Source organism: Cloeon dipterum, chromosome 4 (genome assembly GCF_949628265.1).
Source record: "Cloeon dipterum chromosome 4, ieCloDipt1.1, whole genome shotgun sequence".
Classification (NCBI taxonomy): domain Eukaryota; kingdom Metazoa; phylum Arthropoda; class Insecta; order Ephemeroptera; family Baetidae; genus Cloeon; species Cloeon dipterum.
In genome coordinates, this window is record NC_088789.1 from 16,434,080 (window position 1) to 16,454,635 (window position 20,556).

At 42.1% G+C, this 20,556-nt stretch overlaps 3 protein-coding genes across 8 annotated transcripts in view; 1 reads left to right on the forward strand and 2 right to left on the reverse strand.

The window, feature by feature from the left end:
* The window catches only part of LOC135944409 (uncharacterized protein CG43867), a 108,675-nt gene that overhangs the window by 15,827 nt on the left and 72,292 nt on the right, over window positions 1-20,556 (forward strand). For 5 of the 6 annotated variants that reach the window (XM_065491318.1, XM_065491322.1, XM_065491320.1 and 2 more), the window contains exons 2-4: window positions 13,469-13,594; window positions 14,177-14,452; window positions 15,010-15,275. In XM_065491318.1, coding sequence (XP_065347390.1) covers window positions 13,549-13,594; window positions 14,177-14,452; window positions 15,010-15,275 — 588 coding nt within the window. In that variant the 5' untranslated portion in view covers window positions 13,469-13,548. Of the gene's footprint in view, window positions 1-9,142; window positions 9,162-13,468; window positions 13,595-14,176; window positions 14,453-15,009; window positions 15,276-20,556 lie in introns of those variants that run through there. The other variant, XM_065491319.1, reaches the window with a different exon arrangement.
* Window positions 16,125-18,329, reverse strand: LOC135944411 (neuronal acetylcholine receptor subunit beta-3-like). Its single transcript, XM_065491328.1, has 4 exons — window positions 17,893-18,329; window positions 17,460-17,847; window positions 17,015-17,173; window positions 16,125-16,955 (listed from the first exon to the last, which is right to left on the reverse strand). The coding sequence occupies exons 1-4, from the start codon at window positions 18,229-18,231 to the stop codon at window positions 16,684-16,686; spliced, it is 1,158 nt and encodes a 385-aa protein (XP_065347400.1). The 5' UTR covers window positions 18,232-18,329; the 3' UTR covers window positions 16,125-16,683.
* Window positions 18,935-20,056, reverse strand: LOC135942169 (acetylcholine receptor subunit alpha-like). Its single transcript, XM_065488153.1, has 3 exons — window positions 19,623-20,056; window positions 19,176-19,569; window positions 18,935-19,125 (listed from the first exon to the last, which is right to left on the reverse strand). The coding sequence occupies exons 1-3, from the start codon at window positions 19,962-19,964 to the stop codon at window positions 18,935-18,937; spliced, it is 927 nt and encodes a 308-aa protein (XP_065344225.1). The 5' UTR covers window positions 19,965-20,056.

A 20,556-nucleotide genomic window follows, 5' to 3' on the forward strand; every position in this document is an offset into this window, starting at 1 on the left:
CACCAGCCATTTTAATAAAATGCAAGTGCAAGCCCCGGGAGAACGAATTGTTCTTTTTTTTTTGCAATGGAAAATTCCTTCCTCTTGGTGTAAAAATACACACTTTATAGCTGTGATGCGAGGGTTTTTATAGGTGCATTGATTTAGCACCAGACACGGCGCGGCGCGGGACGTTCAATCTTTAAGTTGAAATAATTGAAACAAACCGGAGAAATAAACGTGCAAGCCATTTGCATAGAATAACTTTGTAAATACGAAAAAGGCATTCAAAGAAGATAAGTTGTAAATTTATGCATGCATTTTTTTATCTCTTCAAATCAAGTCTTGCATACCAAGTTCTATATTAGTTTAGTTCGTGATATATGCTGCAGGGTGCAAAAAAAAAAGTTTCGCACAAAAATTGCAAATGATACTTGGATCAGGCTTGATTCTTTGGAAGTTCTATTTCGTTTGGCATTAATTTAAAATCTATCTGCAGGCTCTGCAAAAGCCGAGGGTTGAGCTAACCCTATACGGAGTTGATAAAAGGGATTGAAAAAAATATAAAAGTGTAAAATTTCCATGAATTCGTGAGTTTCATCCTTTCGCTTGAATTCACTTGGTATTTGCAACAAGTTATGGAAGTGCGCTGGTGCGAAAACAAAAATTCGTTCCAGAAAAGGACATCAGAAAGATGGTGTGGGCAGATTGGTGCGCGGCGGCGAATCTGCACACACCTAACCAACAAGCGACGTCACGTCTGCGCGACACGCCGGATACAAGCGTTTCCGTGGCGAGTTTCATTTGCGCATCTTAATGACTGGCAGACCGTCTGCGGATAAAATGTGGAGACACAGACGCGGCGGCGGGCGAATCAAACGTATGCTCCAACAGTCTGGCGCTAATGAGTGCAAAAAAGAGGCTCTCGCTTTTGAGCCGAGCCGCCGTCAAGCAAGCAGATGGACGCCCTCAATCGCATGCAAGAAACTTTTAATTCGCCTGGAGAAAACCAACTTTGAAATATCTCTTGTGCGGTTCGAAATGCAAATTTTCCTCTCCCCCTCACCGCAGTAATGGTGCATAATTAATTTAATTAAAGCAAAAGTGCGTGTATCTGGCGAGAAGAATTTAAACTGTCACGCAGCCTGGCGGAATTTTATTATGAAAGTGCCACGCCCCAATTTGCACCAGCCTGAGGGACGTTTTCCTCTGCTGTTCCAAATCGGGGAGAGAGCGTGTTTTCCAAATAAAGACTAAGTCAGATTTTCTTCCCTCCTGCTCTGCGTAAAAGTCGTCTTTTGTCAAGTCGTGTTAGTCAGTTGTCTCGTCTCCTTCTTTGATCTCGCACGCCCACTAGCTTGTCTCCGCGGCAGCGTGTACGATTTGATTTCCTGCGATTTCACGCTCACTTTTAGATTAAAAGTAATTGAGCGTGTCGCTCGTTCAGATTTAATTTCGCCAAGTGCGTCAAAAGGGTCTGCGTGGAAATTGAAATAAATTTGGATGCCGTCCCCTTCGTCCTCGAGTCGCTCTAGCCAACAAAATAAATTCCATCACTCAATCTCGATTCTTCTTCGTCGTCTCGGCGCGATGCAATTTTTCCTCTCGCGCGCGCACTCTCAAGAGCAACACCACACACCACCACTCCGCTGCTACGAGCTTTTTGCATATATTTCTCGTTTCCCTTCCTTGGGGGAGCTGAAACAATTTATTTTTGATGAAACACCTGGCAGTTCTCGTGACACTTTTCCACCGCTGCTGTATTTTTCTCGCCTCCGCAGCTTGCGTCAAGTGTGCTCCAGTGGAATTTGCGATCCGGGTTTAATAAAATTTCCATCCTGGTGTTTGCATCCAAATCACAACTGCAAGGAGCTACTGCAAAATTTATCCCAACACTGTGATTCACATCGTGGTCGAAACCATTTTTTTGTGATTGAAAATGAAAACTTTACAAAAGAAAATAAAGAGTTTTTGTTATAAAACCTCTCCAAGCAATCAGGAAAATGGAGATAACTTCAATCTTCTATGCAGTAAAATCGAACTATAAAATCTGATTCGAGTTTGAATTTACAGCTGTATGTTTGCTAGACCGGGAAAATGCAAACTGGAAAATCAGAGAAAAGCTTGTGATTATTTTCCTACTCTGGCTTGTGCTTTCCTGCCAACAAGCGGCCACTGCTATTCGTCGGTCGCTATCGCACGCAATTATCGCGACACGGCACAACCAAAGCTCGCTGGACACAATTATTTAATATGGAATTACTTAGCTAAGTGCTGCGTCGCCTGCGGACGCGTTCATTATCACGTTAAACTCGATTGGATCGCATAAACATGAGTTCCAATTTATTTGTCTCTGCGCCCCTCTGTGTGGGCAATCATGTTTTTGCCCGTGCTCTGTTGTGTAGAGCATTTTGGTGGCTACAAAAAAGAGCTCTGGAGCCTGTAAAGCAAATAAATTATGCGTCAACTAGTTAACGGTGCTTTCTGCTAGTAATCATATAATAGCTGTTGAATTAATTTTTTTGCAGAAGAGACATTGATTTCAAATTAGTCTTGATGGCCTCATAGAGGAATATTTAAATAATTTAAACGGTTTCAACAATATAGTAATTATTATAAATGACACGTTGATTTTCAATTAATTTTAAAATAGAATTATTATATCTTTACCAGTAGTGGGTTTTAATCATACTCACTTATTTGAAAATAAATGCATATATATTATGTCTATAATTGCTACAGAGTATTTTCGAATTTAATCAGAGTTTATTTGTTTGGCGTGCACAATTTTGTTTTGAGCTATTGTTCCACGAGATTTTTCTTTGTTTATTTTTTGGATGCAATCTTGCACTACTTTGGAGTAACAAATTTATTTTTACAACCGGTGGGTCTTATTCAGAGTTAGTGGAAAATTAAATTCCTTTATTTAAGAGTCGCATTCTTTCTCATCTAGTGCCCTTTTTATCTTGCGTGCAGGATGCGCTTTTGCGGTGCTCTCCATACTTTTTGCGACCATTCCAAACGAAACGCAGCGAAGTGGGGTCAGAACTGGATGCACTAAAAAGCAAATCTAGGCGGAGTTGTAAAATAAAAAGACGATTATTGCCGGCGCAATGACTTTACGTGGTCAGGGGACGTTTAAATGCAACGACTCTCTCAAGGGCTGTTGCGAATAAATACACGTCTTAAACGGTTATTGCGTCCGACGGGGGCGGTCGAGCCTTTTACAGATAAAGTCAACCGCTCACTGCAACCCGCGCTGCACCCAGCATTAGACATTCAAGCGCCATGCACGCGTGTACATTGAATAAAGATGAGCTGGAAATTATGGACGCGCCGCCCTTTTGCTCTCCGCAGCAGCCTCTGCTACTCCGCTTTCTCCTCTATGCTAAACAGATTCGCACTTTATGGTGCCAGAATTGAGGGTTAATGCGGCGGGCAATTTGTTTTATTTATGGAAACGCGCTCTCGCACCATGCAGCACTGCGCCGCCTGAAATTTAATCTGTGAATAACAAGACCCCCGCCTCCGCCCCCTTTGTCATGAGATGCCATTCCGTTCCCCCGGGGTCTTCCCACGCCAGGGCACTTGCCAAGGCTTAATTTGCGATAATGGCTCGAGCTAATGGACTGTTTCATTGTTCCTGTTTTGGAATTTTGACGTCATTATTGTGCAAGTGCCATTTGGCCGAATAAGTGTGCAGTAGTGCACCAGTCAATTTTTATTCACTTCCTCTTACCCGATTTTTTTGTCAATGTTCTAGATTTCAGATCATTAAAAAATTGTCTTATTTTTATCAGTTAACCTCTTTCGAGATGGTTGACCTCCTGATAGCGAACAACTCGAAAAAAACCGCGTCCCAATAACATCGCGAACGAATAACATAGGCGCACGGGCCTCATTGGAGGAAGCTCAGTCCAGGAAAGGACCAGCTCATATGTTACTGCCCCCGCAACGGGGTCTTTTATTAAAACGCAAGACATTTGTCCCGTGAAATTAATTCACGCATGCTGGAAAGGTGCGAACCAGCAAGTAGCGAGTTGGAAAGCTTTCGCAACCCTCCCAAATCCATGCGCTCAACGGCTTGGTTGTTCAAAGTTAAAATATTAATGGATGCATAAAATATGTGTTATAGAAAAACTTTGAGGATCTACTCAAATAATGTGGTTTGAAAATCAATGAATGTATTTGCGATTTTTTGTGTGTTATTATTGATAAAAACACGCCAATTTTATTAGAAAATGCAGGCATGTTCTTTTAGCAAAACATACTGAACAAAATGTTTTAAAATTCTGTTGGCCATACCCCGTTGAAATTATTTAATGAAAAAAGCAAACTCGCAGCACAAGATAAGCCTAAATAAGCCAGGAAATCCCCGGTCAACGCGTTTCGCTCTGGCAAATGCACGTTTCGGCGCAAATCCCCCCAAAACGTCAGCAGCCGCATACATATATTCCGTCGTTTCGGTCCCACAGCAGCAGACCCGCTTTAATAAAGTGCAAATATGAGGTCAAATTTAATTTATGCCATATTAATATTCCCAGTGAGCCGTCCGCGATAATATTGTCCGCTACTCCTTTCTCCCGGCAGCAGCAGCAGCAGCCTTTTGTGCTGAAAAACGACCGCGCCCAATAAGCGCCTTTTTATTTACGAGGGCGCCGCTTGCGATTTTGATAAAGGTTTTAGCAGCATATAAAATAAATTCTCTTCGAGCTAGACGTATCATAGCCTCGGTGTATTATTGGCCGGGCGTGCGAGAGTGAGGACGAGCAGACGACACTCTTATAAATTGGACGGCAAATAAAATTCCCGGCTGCATTCCCATAGGAAAAATTGCCAGCGCGCGCCAAGTTTGTGCGCCTCTTAAAAATCCATCCCAAGTAGCTGCTTGACCATCAATATAGCAGTCTTTATTTCCCCTTGTTCCTTCTCCATGCAATAACCAACAGCCTCTATTCTCCCCCAAGGCGTAAACTTTCCCGCTGCATTTTTCACTCGGGATAAACGTTCCCGATTCATCTTGCGCTGAAATTGGTTCGATTTGGAGGGTTTAATTAAAAAATAAAGAAAGCCGCTTTAAAAAGCAGCAAACTACCCGATGCTTACGGCTTAATTGGGAAACTCTAAGGGCGGCTAATTTATCCAGAGGCCGACGGCTGGGAATAATAAAAGTTGGATGCATAACTCACGGGCGCATGCAGAGAAATTGCATAACGCACACACAGGAAATGCTGCTGCCCTGCCGCACGAGTAGGCGGGCAGGACTACTTTATTTTCTCTAGACGTTTAATTAAAAAGAGGCTATAAAGCTGCAGCGAGGGGAAAAATAAAATGAAAGAGTAGTTAAGCGGAGAGAGATGCCACCGAGAAGCCGGTGCGTGCATGCACACACGCAGAGCAACACCAACGAGGCATTAAGACAAGAAAGTAAAACGCCAAGTGTGCCGATTATGGTTACGGGGTGTAATACACATAATCATCTCAGGGTTGTCTTAAACAGCATTTGCAATTGTAAACATTCCACTTTAAATATTAAAAAGCCTGCAATACATAAATTGAAATTTCTTAAAAATTCTAGAATTGTATTCTTCAATATGTAGTTCATAACTTCAAAATATTTTTGCATTACTTTCTACTATTTATTAAGGTTTTTTTCTAAACCAATCTGATCATTTTTGAAGTTTGTAAATATTTCAGGTTAATTTTAGCCATAACGTGTTAAATAATCCATTTTGTATTTAACATGAGGCATCCTTTTATTTTTTTTTTCTGCTAAATCTACATTGCACACTGTTTTTACTATAAACAGGACTCCTGCATTCAGAAGTCCTGAGTGCAGCAAAGGCAACGCATTTCCTCCCGTTGCTGCATATCAGCTGGTGCGATCTAACTAAAACTGTTGCGCGCGTGCAATCTACTCTTCAGCACATAGCGTCGTAAAAAAAGCCAAGTGGCAATAATAATAGCGCAATGCAATATCTGCAGGCAACACACACGTGAGAGATTGAAACAATTAAATGCGCGCTGCACCAAGGTGGGTGCTTCATGGGCAACTGCACGAACGAGAATCGCGCGTAGAGAGGAAATTGCGAGCGAAGCGCTCAAATGCAATCATACACTTGCAATAAGCAGGAATTGCTTTCCACCGGCGGCAGAGATAATCCACTGCTGGCTGGCTGCCTCCAGGGCTGCATGAATGTGTGTGCAGTGCACCTTCCTATACAGCAAAAGCGGGATACAATAGCATATCGATCCGCCTGCAGCTAGAATAATAACTTCCTACTACTCGCCCCCAGATGTGAGTCGAGCTGAAGGACGTGAGAAGGCGTTGGAAATTTGCCGGAATAGAGTGGTTTCCTTGCAAACACACAAGAAAGTACGTTTACAGTATTGTGGCATTTGTCTGGATATACGAAATACGTGCTCGTATGACAGCCAAGAATTCCCTCGGCCACTTGGAAATGACGGAATTAATTGTTGTTTGATCGAAAAAAATTTAGAAAACCTATTAGAGCAGTTATTTGCGAGATTGGAGGTCGATTGGACGCGATTTTTCAGCGTTGAAATTTTTAGGTGGCAGTCATATTTGCTTAAAGTACTTGTTAATAGAAGGTGATATTCCAAATTTGAAGCTCGGGAATGGGGGCGTTCCCTATTTTTTCGGTATCTCAAAAATACCCAAAAAACGAATTCTGTTAATGAACTCTAAACTGCAACTCTTGACTGCGTTGAGGTATCACCTTAAAATTTTCACCACCTTACCTAGTTTTTAATCCTGAACAACTTTTGCATTAACAAAAAATTCGCAGGTCGAAGGTCAAGGTCACCTTTCGTGACCTTTTTTTGAAGATTAAAAATTAAGGGATGATAGCCCCCTACCATTTTTTGGGGTTCAGGGCTAAAATGTAGCCCGTGAAATTCTGCACAAGCCCACCAAGTTTCATAGGTGCAATCGCGATAGTTTTGCTGCAATTCGAATTTGAAGTTTGAAAACCTGCTCGAGGCCGCTTGACCGCGCATGGACTTTGAGCAGCAAGTTCGCCTCTCGTTCTTCAAGTTGATTTTTTTCGCACTTCACTTGCTTAGAAACACCAAGAGGGCCTAGGGTAGACCAAGGAAGGTTGAAATCGACCTTCAGGGTCTGTCCCTGACGTGACCCTGAGATACAAAATTTCGAAAATTTCCAATTTGATCGAACTTGGTGTCCTTTAATAGGTTTTCACCACCGTAGAGCTCAAATATGCAGCCAAAATTACAATCCTTTATTATCAAAACCTTTATTATCAAAACATAGTATGAACTTCATGTGTGCAAAATAGAAGCATCTCATAAATTTAAGATTTTAAAAATTTGTCCATTTTGCACATCAAGTCTGGATGAATTGCTACTACAATTACTTCAAGAACCGGTTTCAGGATTGTAATTTGCAGTTTTGGCTGCATATTTGAGCTGTACAGTGGTGAAAACCTATAAAAAGACACCAAGTTCGATGAAATTGGAAATTTTCGAAATTTTATATCTCAGGGTCACGTCAGGGACAGACCCTGAAGGTCGATTTCAACCTTCCTTGGTCTACCCTAGGCCCTCTTGGTGTTTCTAAGCAAGTGAAGTGCGAAAAAAATCAACTTGAAGAACGAGAGGCGAACTTGCTGCTCAAAGTCCATGCGCGGTCAAGCGGCCTCGAGCAGGTTTTCAAACTTCAAATTCGAATTGCAGCAAAACTATCGCGATTGCACCTATGAAACTTGGTGGGCTTGTGCAGAATTTCACGGGCTACATTTTAGCCCTGAACCCCAAAAAATGGTAGGGGGCTATCATCCCTTAATTTTTAATCTTCAAAAAAAGGTCACGAAAGGTGACCTTGACCTTCGACCTGCGAATTTTTTGTTAATGCAAAAGTTGTTCAGGATTAAAAACTAGGTAAGGTGGTGAAAATTTTAAGGTGATACCTCAACGCAGTCAAGAGTTGCAGTTTAGAGTTCATTAACAGAATTCGTTTTTTGGGTATTTTTGAGATACCGAAAAAATAGGGAACGCCCCCATTCCCGAGCTTCAAATTTGGAATATCACCTTCTATTAACAAGTACTTTAAGCAAATATGACTGCCACCTAAAAATTTCAACGCTGAAAAATCGCGTCCAATCGACCTCCAATCTCGCAAATAACTGCTCATTAATTGTTTTAAATACAGTTTGTATAAACAAGCGTTGTAGATGTTAATGATTTCTTTCCCCCCCAGAAATTCCAGAGAGAAAGGGTAATTAAATAAAGTTTTTATGTTTTTTCTCTCTGAGCCTTGTTAATAGTTTTTTCTAATAAAGATATTTTCATCATGAAATTCATCAGTGGGATACAAAAAATCCAAGACTATCAATTTCTTCAAGAGGGTCTACTTCAGATGTAAAGTTTGAAATGCAGGATGTTTATATAACTCAATATTTGCCACCCTCTCTCCTCTCGGAACTCGAGATTCCCAATGAGCAGGAGCGAAGTGTGTTTATTTCTGTGCGGGTTTTCCTGTTTCAGAATGAGTGGTGATGATAGTTCCTTTTACTCTGTAGTTGCAGCCTAGCCGGTTTGTTTTTTAAAAAAGCCCTCCACGCCGTCAGAGAGATGTGTGTTCTAGAATGAGAGAGGGCCCCCTTGCCACCCGCTCGCTTTTTCTGCTTAGAGAGGAAACAAAAAATAATTCTAGACTCAGCAGTTAAGAAGGGCGGCAGCAACTTTCTTCTTCCGAAATAGAAACACACACACACACACACACGCACCCACTCAGACAACTCTTTCTTTGAAGAGGGTTAGTTTTTTCCCCTCCGCCGCAAACGGGAGCATACGTCAAACACGTGCATCCACACTGGAAGGAAATTAATGCTAAAATAAGCAGCGGAGTGTGCCAGATCTTTTCACGCCTTTTTCCGATCCTTCCGACCTCAAATCCGTCCTCATAGCGGACTCCCCCGCCTCGGCAGTCAGGAAAAACGCGTGCCGAGGGGAGAGCGCAGGATGAGCAGTTAAATTTGTCGAATCCAACTCACACTCGGAAACGTGTGTGCGGTTCAAGTGAGTGAGTGATCATTCGTCGGCCAGACAGTGCACCTAAAACACTCACGCGGCATTCAGTGATCGGCCCTTACGCAGTCAGTTTTCCGAATTTTGATTCAGAAATGGATAAAACAACTGTTGTGAGTAACTTAAAAGATTGTTTATGGTACTCTTAACCGTTTTAAAATAAATTTTTAACACATGTGTTAAAAATTTATTCTTTCAAAGCTAAAACAACAACAACATTGTTTTAGGAAATTTAAAATATAAATAAAAATACGATGCGCGGTTATATTAAATTTGAATGACGTTCTAAACGGGTTACTGTAAAATACTCATACGTGAGTTTAAAACAGACTGATGTCCATTTCATTAAAAGCAACATAGACTTGTATGAAGAGCAGTCCAGTGAAAAGCCCAACCGAATGAATCGAGCGTGCATGTTACAAAGCGCTACATGGCACGCATTGCAACCAACACAACAGGGCGAGCGCCGCTGTTCATTAATTTTAAGCTTGGCAACAGAACTCGGGCTGTTGAGCAAAAAACGCCTGGAGCCGCTTAATTATGCACAGAGAACGATGCTGCGTTGGAGAGAGAGAGAGAGAGAGAGAGAGAGAGAGAGAGAGAGAGAGAGAGAGAGAGAGAGAGAGAGAGAGAGAGAGAGAGAGAGAGAGAGAGAGAGAGAGAGAGAGAGAGAGAGAGAGAGAGAGAGAGAGAGAGAGAGGCGTGCGCGAATTTCTCGTTTCCTTGTAATTCGCAGCCTTTCGCCCGCAGTATTAATAACGAGAGCAGTTTCAAAAATGCGCCCTCGCATCAGCAGAGCCGAAAAATCGAGTCAAAGGAATACGAGGAGATAGGCTGTGCGCGCGTGTGGGTGCCGGATATGGGGAAAAGAGCGGAGCAAATATCCGCGAAAACGACGCTGCCGCAGCAGGTATATGCGATTTCACAGATTCGGTCGAATGATATTAAAATTCCCCCTTCTGGCTTTGTTTCTGAAGAGAAAAAGGGATATAAAGCGAACGGGAAGACGAGTGCGCTGGCTGCAGAGCGTATGAGCAGCTTTGTGTTTACAAGTTTCGAGTGACGTTCTCTTAAAGGGGGAGCTTCGTAATTGTTTTGAATTTTTCACGTGAAGCATGTGTTCTTTAAACTGTATACCATGTCCGCGAATTGTAAATTATCGCACAAAAATGATTCACCATATATATTTTTTCTTTCAAAAAAGCAATTAATCTTTGAAAAGCAGAAAGTCAATTCAATCTGGTTGTTGAAAAAATGTCCTGTTCGTCAAATTAGCCACTGCATTGCAAGCATTGCCACTGCCGTTTTTCTTTTCCGCACCACCAATGTTTTCCCTTTCTTTGCGAACTGGGGTGCAGCGTTTGTGTGCGGTCAGATTTGTGACGTGACTCAGCGACTCGGTCTCGCACCTCTCGAGTGCCGCTACACAAAAGAATTATTTATCTGATGATAGTACCGGCTGCTGGGTATAGAGAAGAAAGTTTTACACATGACTGCGAGCGAGCGAGAAAATCTGATGATGATGCTTCCTCGCCACCGTTGCTTTGCCGACGAAGCTCTCAACTCTTCTTGTCGCTGCCATGGCTACAGATCGATTTTATGTGCCAAAAGCAAATAAAATTTTACACCGTTTCTCTCTCGGCGGCTGGTCCGTCTCTTTCGCCTGCATTGTGCCCATAAGTGTACTGAAATCTTTGCTCAATCGATTATTGCAGCGTCTGAGTCACATTTAATACTGCTTTGACTGATAGGGGCTGGGGGAAAGATCCGCACTTTTCTATCTAGTAAGTCTTTGAACACTAAATGGGAATCTGTCCCTGATATTTGTATTTTTGTTGCTTGAAGTGTAACGTGAGTGATAAAATTACAAAGAGATTAAATTTAAAACTCTCAGCAATGTTGAAACATTTTCATATCGGAATAATCCCATTTTAACACATTATGCTGTACTGTTTTGATAACATAACAATTTACGTTGTAAGGCACTAAACTTAAATGCGCAGCAGCGGCAGCTTCCGGTTTAAATTGTTACTTATTTTCCCTGAACACGCTTTCGTAAAATTCTCGTGTGATCAACTACATTAATTCGGTTATTTATGCGCTGCAGCAAACATGCAAGCTAGAAAGGTGGCTGTCTGAGACAAGAAAATAGCTCAAACACACGGAACCTCAGAGAGCGAGAAATTAAAAACAACCGCAATCCGCCTCGAGTTCTCGTCTCCAGAGGTACGTTGCAGATAATGCAGTGGATTAAAAGTGCTGCTCGCTAGCTGTAGCTTTGGAAAATGGAGCAAATCTGCAATTCCGCCGGGCTGCTAATTTTAGTTAATTTCCTAGGGGACGTCCAAAGAGAAGGCCTACAGCTTCAGAATAAACAGTCCGCCAAGAAATCATCGAGGGAGTGCAGGTCACCAGCCAATTTCGGGGTCGTTTGCTCTCCTCAAACATTTGAATTGGTGGTTTTGAAGAAAGTTTGAGCAAAATACACACTTGGCTGACGTTAACAGAGCTATTTTTCCGCCGCAGCCAATCTCGTCTAACATCTTTTCCGAGCTGAACTCGCAAATAATCTGATTTATTTGCATATCGTAACAAGGCTGGCGCAGTTTTTTGCTTCGCTCTGCAACTCGGGAACAGACAGCAGCATACATTTTCCATTTGGGCTCGTGTTATTATCTAAACGGCGGCGCCGCAGTGGAGTGTGATTATTCCAACGTTGTGTCACATTTTTTTCTCTCACCTGGCAGCACCTGCTGTCAAATCATGCAAACAAGCTGTGTGCAGAGTCGCAATCAGATCTGAATGTGAAATGTCTTGTTTTTTCCCTTGCAAAATAATGTGACCTTATAGAAGTTAAATAAACCGTGCAGCACAGCGACGTTTGGATTTGAATAGGAATAATTTTGTTCTTCATTTATGTCACTCTTGAACCCTAAGTTACTCTCCTCACATCCCACCGTGTTTTGTCATCAGCGGAGACGAGTGTTACAGCCGACCTTTCGGCGGCTGCTGCGACAGCGGCTTTCCCTTCAATCGTGTTGAATTGCTCCAGACGGACTCAGACACAGACACAGCTTTTTGGAGACGGATTCCGGTGCAGAGCAATTTTGTGCTATTGGCACGGGCCAATTCGTTTGCCGTTTCCTGCAGCGGAGTCTCGTTTGCGAAACGGCCAGCCAGCCGTGTGATGGAACGGCAGGCAGGACACGCTGCCGGCCGGCTGTTGCTTCTTCTCCTTCTCAAATTGATAGTCGGCCCGAGGTAGCAATCAATATCAGTTGCGAGCGGTGCCGTGCGATTTACCTGGCCATTCTTGTTCCCAAACAGAGCAAATGGTGCGGGTCGGCGGACATTTTTGGCCGGCGGCCGACTCGACAGAGAAGTCATTACGAGATGTTCTGCCCGATAGCCGAAGGGCCGACTAAACATGGCATTTGGCCGCGTAAAACGAAATTCATGTCGAGCGGAAAGTCGGCCGGAGCCAACTTTCGTGGGTGGATGTGTGCCGAGACACTTTTATATTGTGTGCTTTATTGCATTTCGCCGCTGCTGATCAAGTTATAAAGAGGGTTGACGAACGCGCCTTGTCTGCGGGCGGGCGACCGCATTCATTTCGCAGCGGGACTTTCCACTGCCGCCGCCGCCTCTTTTGGGTCTGTTTGTCGTTTGCTTTATTGATAAATATGTGCACTGCAAACATAATAGATGGATGGTGCCCAACTTCTCGACCCAGCCAACGGCGCGAACGTAATAAATGGTCATCCATCACTTTGCTTGTAAATAAACCATCCATATCCGTTGGGAACTAGTGAGATTTGGGCACGCGCCACTCGCAGTTTCTCATCTCGGAGCGAAAATGCGAAAACACGACGACACTCATGTTCCTTCTGCATTCTATAGTGTTGCCATTTTCACCAAAATATTCATTTTTGGGCTCAAGAGATGGTTAACACATCCGTTGTAAATGTTGTTTTTGGTCACTTTCCTAATAATTTTCGAACCCTGTCTCCAGAGGATCAACACAATATAAATTAAATAAAATGGTTTTTTATTCCACAATCTATTTCATTGACTAGATTTTTTGGCGGTAATTTGAAAAGAGACTAATAAGTGGAGCTTTTTATAAGTTCCCTTCATCAGAACAACCCACAGAATCCTTCTCCAGCTAGGTAGCCAAATTCAGTTGCTCAGTTTAGTCTACAACTTCTTGGGAATTCCAAGCATAAATCTTAGCAGCGTGGTTAAACAGGGATTAAAGTTGGTGCAACCGCTGCTTACGTAGCCGAATTAGTTGCTCCGCAGACAACACGCATACTTGCATCAAGCTTATTTATAGTTAAACTTGAATTTTGTTCAAAGGGGGCACGCACTTAAAAATCCTTCTCAACAAGCTCTTAATATTCGGATTTTTTGTTCACAGACATGGCGGACAGGAGATCGTGCAGACTCCGCAACTCGGTAAACGCTCCCACCACGTCGCCTGCCTAGCACAGGAGGACCATGGCCGAGGAGGCCAGCGCGAGGGGCAGTCCATCGCGACAGTCAGGTGAGCCACGTGTCAGGGTAGGCAGCTGGGCCGACACAAATGTCCGCCAGGTTGCATACTTACATTTCCCCAGGAAGCTTTGAATTTTCAAAGATAATAATACATTGTGATGATTTCTCCCGATTTTCAAATGTTTAATTTTCGATGAGGAGACTAATGGAAGTTAACCGTCATTAAAATATTAATTTGAATAATTTCCAAAATAATCAAAACAACTGTTTTTGTACTTTTTGAGTGAATTAAATTTGAGGCACAATGGATTTAATAATGTCTTTATTTTTAATATAATTTATGCAAAGTAGATGCAATGTGCTACGTAATGATAGAAAGGGCTAACATCCCAAATCAATATACCACACTGATTTTTGGCATTTTACATTAATTTTATTGACAGCACACTTGTTTTTTTTATAACAAAATAAAAGAAACATAGATAAAGAAGAACATTCGGTCCCCAGATGTGTACCTGCACTGAAATTAATTTTCTTAAATGTCTATCACACTTCACTCGGTGAAATCGTTTCTCCTAAAAACATCTATTCGTAATTTTATTTTTAACCGTGATGGTGTATGATTCATTAGGTGGGCAGAGGATGCCTCCACAGCCGCATCCTCGCCACCGGCGGCTGCCCCCGGAAGCAGAGGAAGAGGAGCATGAGCTGCCCCCATCGCCTCCGCGCACTTCGCCTCCTCCGCCAGCGCCTGAGCCACGGCTGTCGCAGCTCTTTGATCGACTTTCCCATCTGACAGAGCTCACGCACAATTTGCAACAGCAGCAGCAGCAGCAACAACAACAACAACAAGGCAGCCCGAGGCTATTGCCTCGAAGAGCTAGGGCCCCGCTGTCACCACCAAACAGTAAATGTTTTCGCAATTGTTGATCTTTATTTTTGCGATTATTCCGCAAACGTTTTTGGTAAGAGCAGTAATAGTTTAATGATCTAGTTAGATAATATTAATATTTCAGTTGAATTTTAATTTTTTAATTTTATTGTTTTTAAATTAAAATATATTTAAAAAGTAAATTGCAATAAAATCGTTTTTTAATTTGAAGAGAACTTAAAAATATGAAAATCACTATTTTAATTTACATTCAGATATTATTTATTGCAGATCAGCAGGGCAATTTATTCTTATAATAAAATTATTTCGGTCAGCATCAACTACAGAGAAGTTCTTCTGTATCATTTGAAATATTTTCATCTCAATCTGAGATACAACAAAATATTGCTATGTGGACATCTTCACATTTGAATTTTTAATATACATATGAACAACTATTTTATTTGAAAAATCGTACTATTTGCCACATTTAAGCTATATAACGGATGGATGAGCTAAATATTTCTTGAATTTAAATGAAAGTTTCAGCAGTCAATTCCGATTGAAAAATCGTTCAAATTATATTATTCTAGTCTCGTATGGACCAGGCCCAGCAGATGAGCCGCGGCCAAATGCACAACAACGCCTGCTCGCCGACCTTGAACTGCTGGAGGCGGCCGGGGCGGCAGACGTCAGTTCGCCAGCCCTTTTGCTGGCGTACTGGGCAGCCTCTGGAAGGCCTCCACCAGGGCCCCCGCCGGCCTCGGTCGACTGGCAGCAACGGTGCGTCGAACTGGAGCTGGAACTTCATCAATTCCGCATGCAAGCTGGAAGGGTGCGTGATCTTCTACGAGATAAGGTAGGACACGATTCCCCGAATATTTTCTGGCCAAATTGAGTCGAGTTAAGCTGCAATATGCTGGTCATTAAGAGCTAGTTGATGCACTTCAATTAAGGGTTCCATTTGAGCCACATGATTCCACCAAAAGGGCCATTAGTGAGTATTGTTTCCCCTTGAAAGAGGAAGTTGTGCCGCTCTTTTAACTCAATTTCGGCTAGTTACGAAAAACTGCCGTCCGCAATTGCCCTAATGGATTGTTATTGTGATGACCGAAGGTGCGGGAAATCTGGGTCAACGACCGTCGTAAAGCAGGAATAATGACCGGCCGGTGTCGCGCTTGTTACAATTATTTTCGGCAGGCCAGGCGAACCCGAAACCGAAAGTGAAATTTGATCAGCAATAAAAAAGCGAGCAGCCAGCCAGGGATCGAGTAATAAGCACTGGCGAGTGAGCGAGCTCGTAAAAATTTGATCCGGCCGTGATTGGCGCGCGCTGCCCTTGAAATGAAGAGGTGCGTGAAGCCGGATAAAGTGCACGTAGCACTCCTGGCAATTTATTTATATTTTTACGGTGACTGCAGCCTAATCTGGTCGTTTCTTTGAATTGCCCTGCAGATTTCTCGTCTCGTCGTCGACGCACGGTTTGCTCTCGAACGCTTCTTGTCGAAGCTGATAGAATTTAAATATTGTGCTATGTAAGAGTCCGGCAGAAATGTGAGGGCGCAGAGATGGAGATCTGCTGCAATCGACAGGCCCGAAACTTTTTCTATTTCGCAAGGGATGTCGAGTTTAATCAAATACGCTTGGTCGCCGGCACTTGAATGAATTGAAAATCCACCCGCCCCACGATAAATAGGGAATAAGGCGGGAAAAGAAGGACAATTTCCGGGCACAACTCGAGCAGCGGCTAATTCAATCCATGAATTGCTAACAAGAGGAGCAGCACTTGATGCCGTTTGAATCCGGCGCGCAGGCTGATTGAATAAGAAGGAGACGGAATTTGTGATGATATTATGCAAATGCTCTTCCGCTCGGCACCCAACGCTCGCAGGGGCATATCTTTCTCGCCTAACGACAGACTTATCAACGCTCGCGAAATGCATTTTGCATGAAAAATCCCTTAGTCAGCTCATTTCAATACAAATTGATGGAATAAATATTTCCTCTCAGCTCGCGGATATTTATTTTTCTCGTGGAGCAAGTTTATCTGTCTCTCCGCTCAAGTGTAAAATCCGCACACGATATTGCAGCGCATACTGATCGGGAGGAAGTTTTCAACGCTTTCTTTTTTATCTACACCCTTCCGCAAATCGTGTTTCCCTTTTCTGGCACGTCACAGAGTTTCCTTTTTCGAGATCAGCCAAAATTATTTATTGAAACACTTCCAGCTTACATAAATAAAGCATCGCATATTTTCGTAATTTAATTTAAGATGGGATCAAATCTGCCATGACCCAAAAGTAGACGTAGGTGGCAATCAATAAAGAAACCCGGTCCAACAATGCAGCAATGGAATGCCAAGGGCCCGCTTTTGGAGGCACCCCGAGCAAAGTTCGGCTCGTAGAATTTGAGCCCACGAAGGACGAGAAACGAGTCAAGTACGGTGGAAGATCTGATTTTGAACTGCTCACTTGGCAGATAATTGATGAAACCAATACAGAGGTGAAATTCAAATACAGGCCATCTCGGTAGAATCGAACTGTGAGCAGTAATTATTGTTTTATATTGAATATCCCTCTGAAATTAAATGTTGCTTGCCTATTTTTGGTACTGAGTCACCAGACCATCCTTTCAATTCATTCCCAACATCCAGCAGAAATTGTAAATTCAGCAAGAATACGACTGATGATACGAAAATTCGCACAATGCAGTGATCGCGTGGCATCCAGAAGACGGAAAGCGCCATAGCTGCAATTGCTGCAAAGCATTTGTTATTAATTTTGCTCATTTAAACGTGATTCCCTCCCAAAATAATATTAAAATTAAAGATGGTTGTATTAAAAAAAGAAACAACACCAATCAATGGTTTTCCTTTGAAGATGCTTAATAAAAAAGCAGTAAAAGATCAGTGCATTTTATAACAATTGGCTTTTTACACCTGTATTCACATCTGCTTATTTATGTTAAGAAAAAAATAGGTCAGCCATAAAAAAGATTATTTCGACGTGCATCTTTAATGACGACATAATAGAGGTACACTCACTCATTGCTGGAGTAATAAACCGTTGATAATGCGCCATGTCCTTCCGTTTCATAACAATCTGGTAGCCCATGTTCATCCAATCAGAATTTTCATCTCTAACCGGGGAGGTGGTTGAGATATTATCGAACCGCCATCGTGGATTGCGTCTGACATTTTCAACTGAGTTCTTGAGCAGTGTAATTTTCAGCTGGGAGTTGTGCCTCGTGTAGAAATCCACTGAGCACACTTGGGTGTCGTGTGGCCATTCGTTGAAATTCATTTTGCAGTAGATGCCAATGACGAATGGACAAACGCAGGTCACCCGCCCGTTATCAGACACGTCACATTTCGCCGATGGATTCAGCAGTTTGCGCGTCGCTTCAACACTAAAAACTGAAATGTCAGGCACCTAGAGAGAAAATTTCAGCAACTGTTGCTATTACTAAACACTCACCCATATTTCATCTGCAGTAACTGGAAGAGATGTGAGGTTCTCTGCATTTAGTTCGCGATATCTGAGTGAATGGTCCCGCCATACGCAAAAGACAGATCCTGTTACGGAAATCATGAAATTTGGATGTGGTTCGATTCTCTTAAAATCAAAATGCATCAAAATTTCAACGCTGTCATTGCTCATTTTCCTGGGAACATCTTCCTTGTTGTAGCTCTCAAATAATCTTCTCCTGAGAATCGTCTCTGCTTTTTCGCCTCTGACTGCGCACATATGAATGCACAAAAGCAAAAAAGAAAAATTACACAACAGCTGCCACGGGCTCATCACTGGGCCAAACATATTGAAATGCGATGAGGAAGAAGATCGTAAATTTGACTATGAGTATTACGCCCACTCGTCGTTGCGATAATGGATTTACACCCATTTATGAATGAGTGTTGATTGTGTAAACTCTAAAGAAAAAAAAATTTGGCACAGTATGCTGAATCATTCATTAGCTTTGATTTTTCGTGTGTAAATGAAATTCTTAAATAATTTTGATTGCTTGTTATTGATTAAACACAGTAACATAAGAGTTTGCCATTTTAAGTAGAGGCCACAAATAAACTAGTTGCTGGACTAAATAATCGATTACAATATATGGTTTTCATAATTCGAATGCGAGTTATTTTGGCACCAGATTTGCCAAAGCATAAATGTTGAAAAAGAGAACTGAAAAGAAAGCAGCTCTGTCCAACAATGCAGCTAATGGATGCCAAGGCGATGCTTTTGCAGGTAGGCCGAGCAAGGTGCGTGAAGTCGGCGATGAGTTCAGAAAAGTAGAGGTGCTGGCCAGGTAGGAAGGAATTTCCGCGCTCCTCGTACACATGAACCGCAGAAGCACCGAAACTGTGAGCGTGTAAATATTCACGTATATTCCATCTCTGTAGAAAAGACCTGTAACAATATGTCTCTAATTAAATGATGCACATTATTGGCCTATAATAAAAATTAGAACAACACAATTATTATTGTTCCTGTTGAACTGTTTATAAAGTTATAACTACCAGATAAGAAAATTTGCAAAATACTTGCATATTTTAGGCAAAAAATCTCCTCCTGATAACCAAAATATGAACCCGAGATCTTGTATGAAAAGTGCGTTCAGCATCAAAACAGCCAGCGAAAAGCCTACGCGCACCATACCCTTGTCGCGCGGCATCCAAAATGCACAGAGTGATAGAGTAGCTACAACTACAATTAAAATTTTTAATTTAAATATTTGTATTTTTTGATCTCCTCACCATTTGCCGGTACAATGAACTGGGCAAAGTGGCCCTTGTCTACTCTCTGAATCTTGAACGAGTACTCCATAGACGTGACAGGTCCAGAGACTTCTTCGGGTATGTAGATAATTTCCTTCAAAATCCATTTGGGGGTTTTCTTCCCTGCGGTCATGATAATACCATCACTTTTCAGCCAAGGTTTCAAATGTACTTTTTCTTCTATCCAAGTTCCTATGTGGAGACTGCAAAGTTGCGTGTCGTGCGGCCAGTCAGTGTAGTTCAATTCGCAATACAAGTACAAGGATACTTTCTGAGAGCACCTCAGTAGTCCAGTTGGATTAACTGAACAACGCGTCGAGTGATCTAGCAATTTTTGCGACGTGTGCATATTGTATACTGTCAAATCTGGTACCTGAAATCAATATTTAATATTTTTAGACATAAAAACCCGTGAACATTTCATACCCAAATTTCATCGCCTTGCAACGAGAGTTTCTTGATATTTTCTGGATTTTGATCTTCATACCTCAGCCGTGAATCATTCCATTGAAATAAAAGCACTGCTTTCAAGTTCACAAAGTTTTGCAATTGCGGCTCCATGGTACGCACAAATGTAGTTATCAGGACATCAACCGAACCGTTGGCGTTTGTCTCGGGAAGTAATTCTGGGACGTAGTCCTTCAAAAGTAAATTCCTGAGTTTAGTTTCTGCTTTTTCTCCACTAGCCATCGATGAGTGCAGCAGCAGCAAAATGACAAAATACCACGGGAAGTTGGAAAAATCGAACCGATTATATTTTAAAAACATCTTCACTGATGCTTGTTGCCTATTGCAAATGTGAAACTTCTGGCAAAAGCAAACTCACGCAGCTGTATTAACGCCCCAACTGTTTTATCTACTCTCGCTTATGATTATAGCGCTTGGCCTGGCCAGCACAGCGAGTTGACGCTTGTTTTTTTTTTATTGAAGGGAACGAAAAGCCAAAGTAGATGGAGCGGCGTGCAAATAGAACTTTGTAATATTTCTTGAGAAAATAGTTCACTGGATTCGCCAAAACTGGTCGAGCTGTTTAAGTAAATAACTCTGAAATGAACGAGGATGTAGTCTTGTTAAAAAATAGTGTTTATGTTCAGTGAGTTGTGCAAAAATTTGGTTGAATTAGAATCCAGTATCAGAAAGAATTAAATTCAAACACCCACCAAAACGAGTGGGATCTCAAAAAATAGCTAACTTCTCTGACGCATCTTTTCAGTAGCACCCTTCTTACTTTAAGGGCGATCTCTTCGTTTTTTCATTGGTTAGTGATAATTGGAACGCCAATTGGAAGTATGGCAGTGATGAGTGGAATAATTGCACAGTCAGTATTTCGAGATCATCATCATTGCAGAGTCAGTCCCGA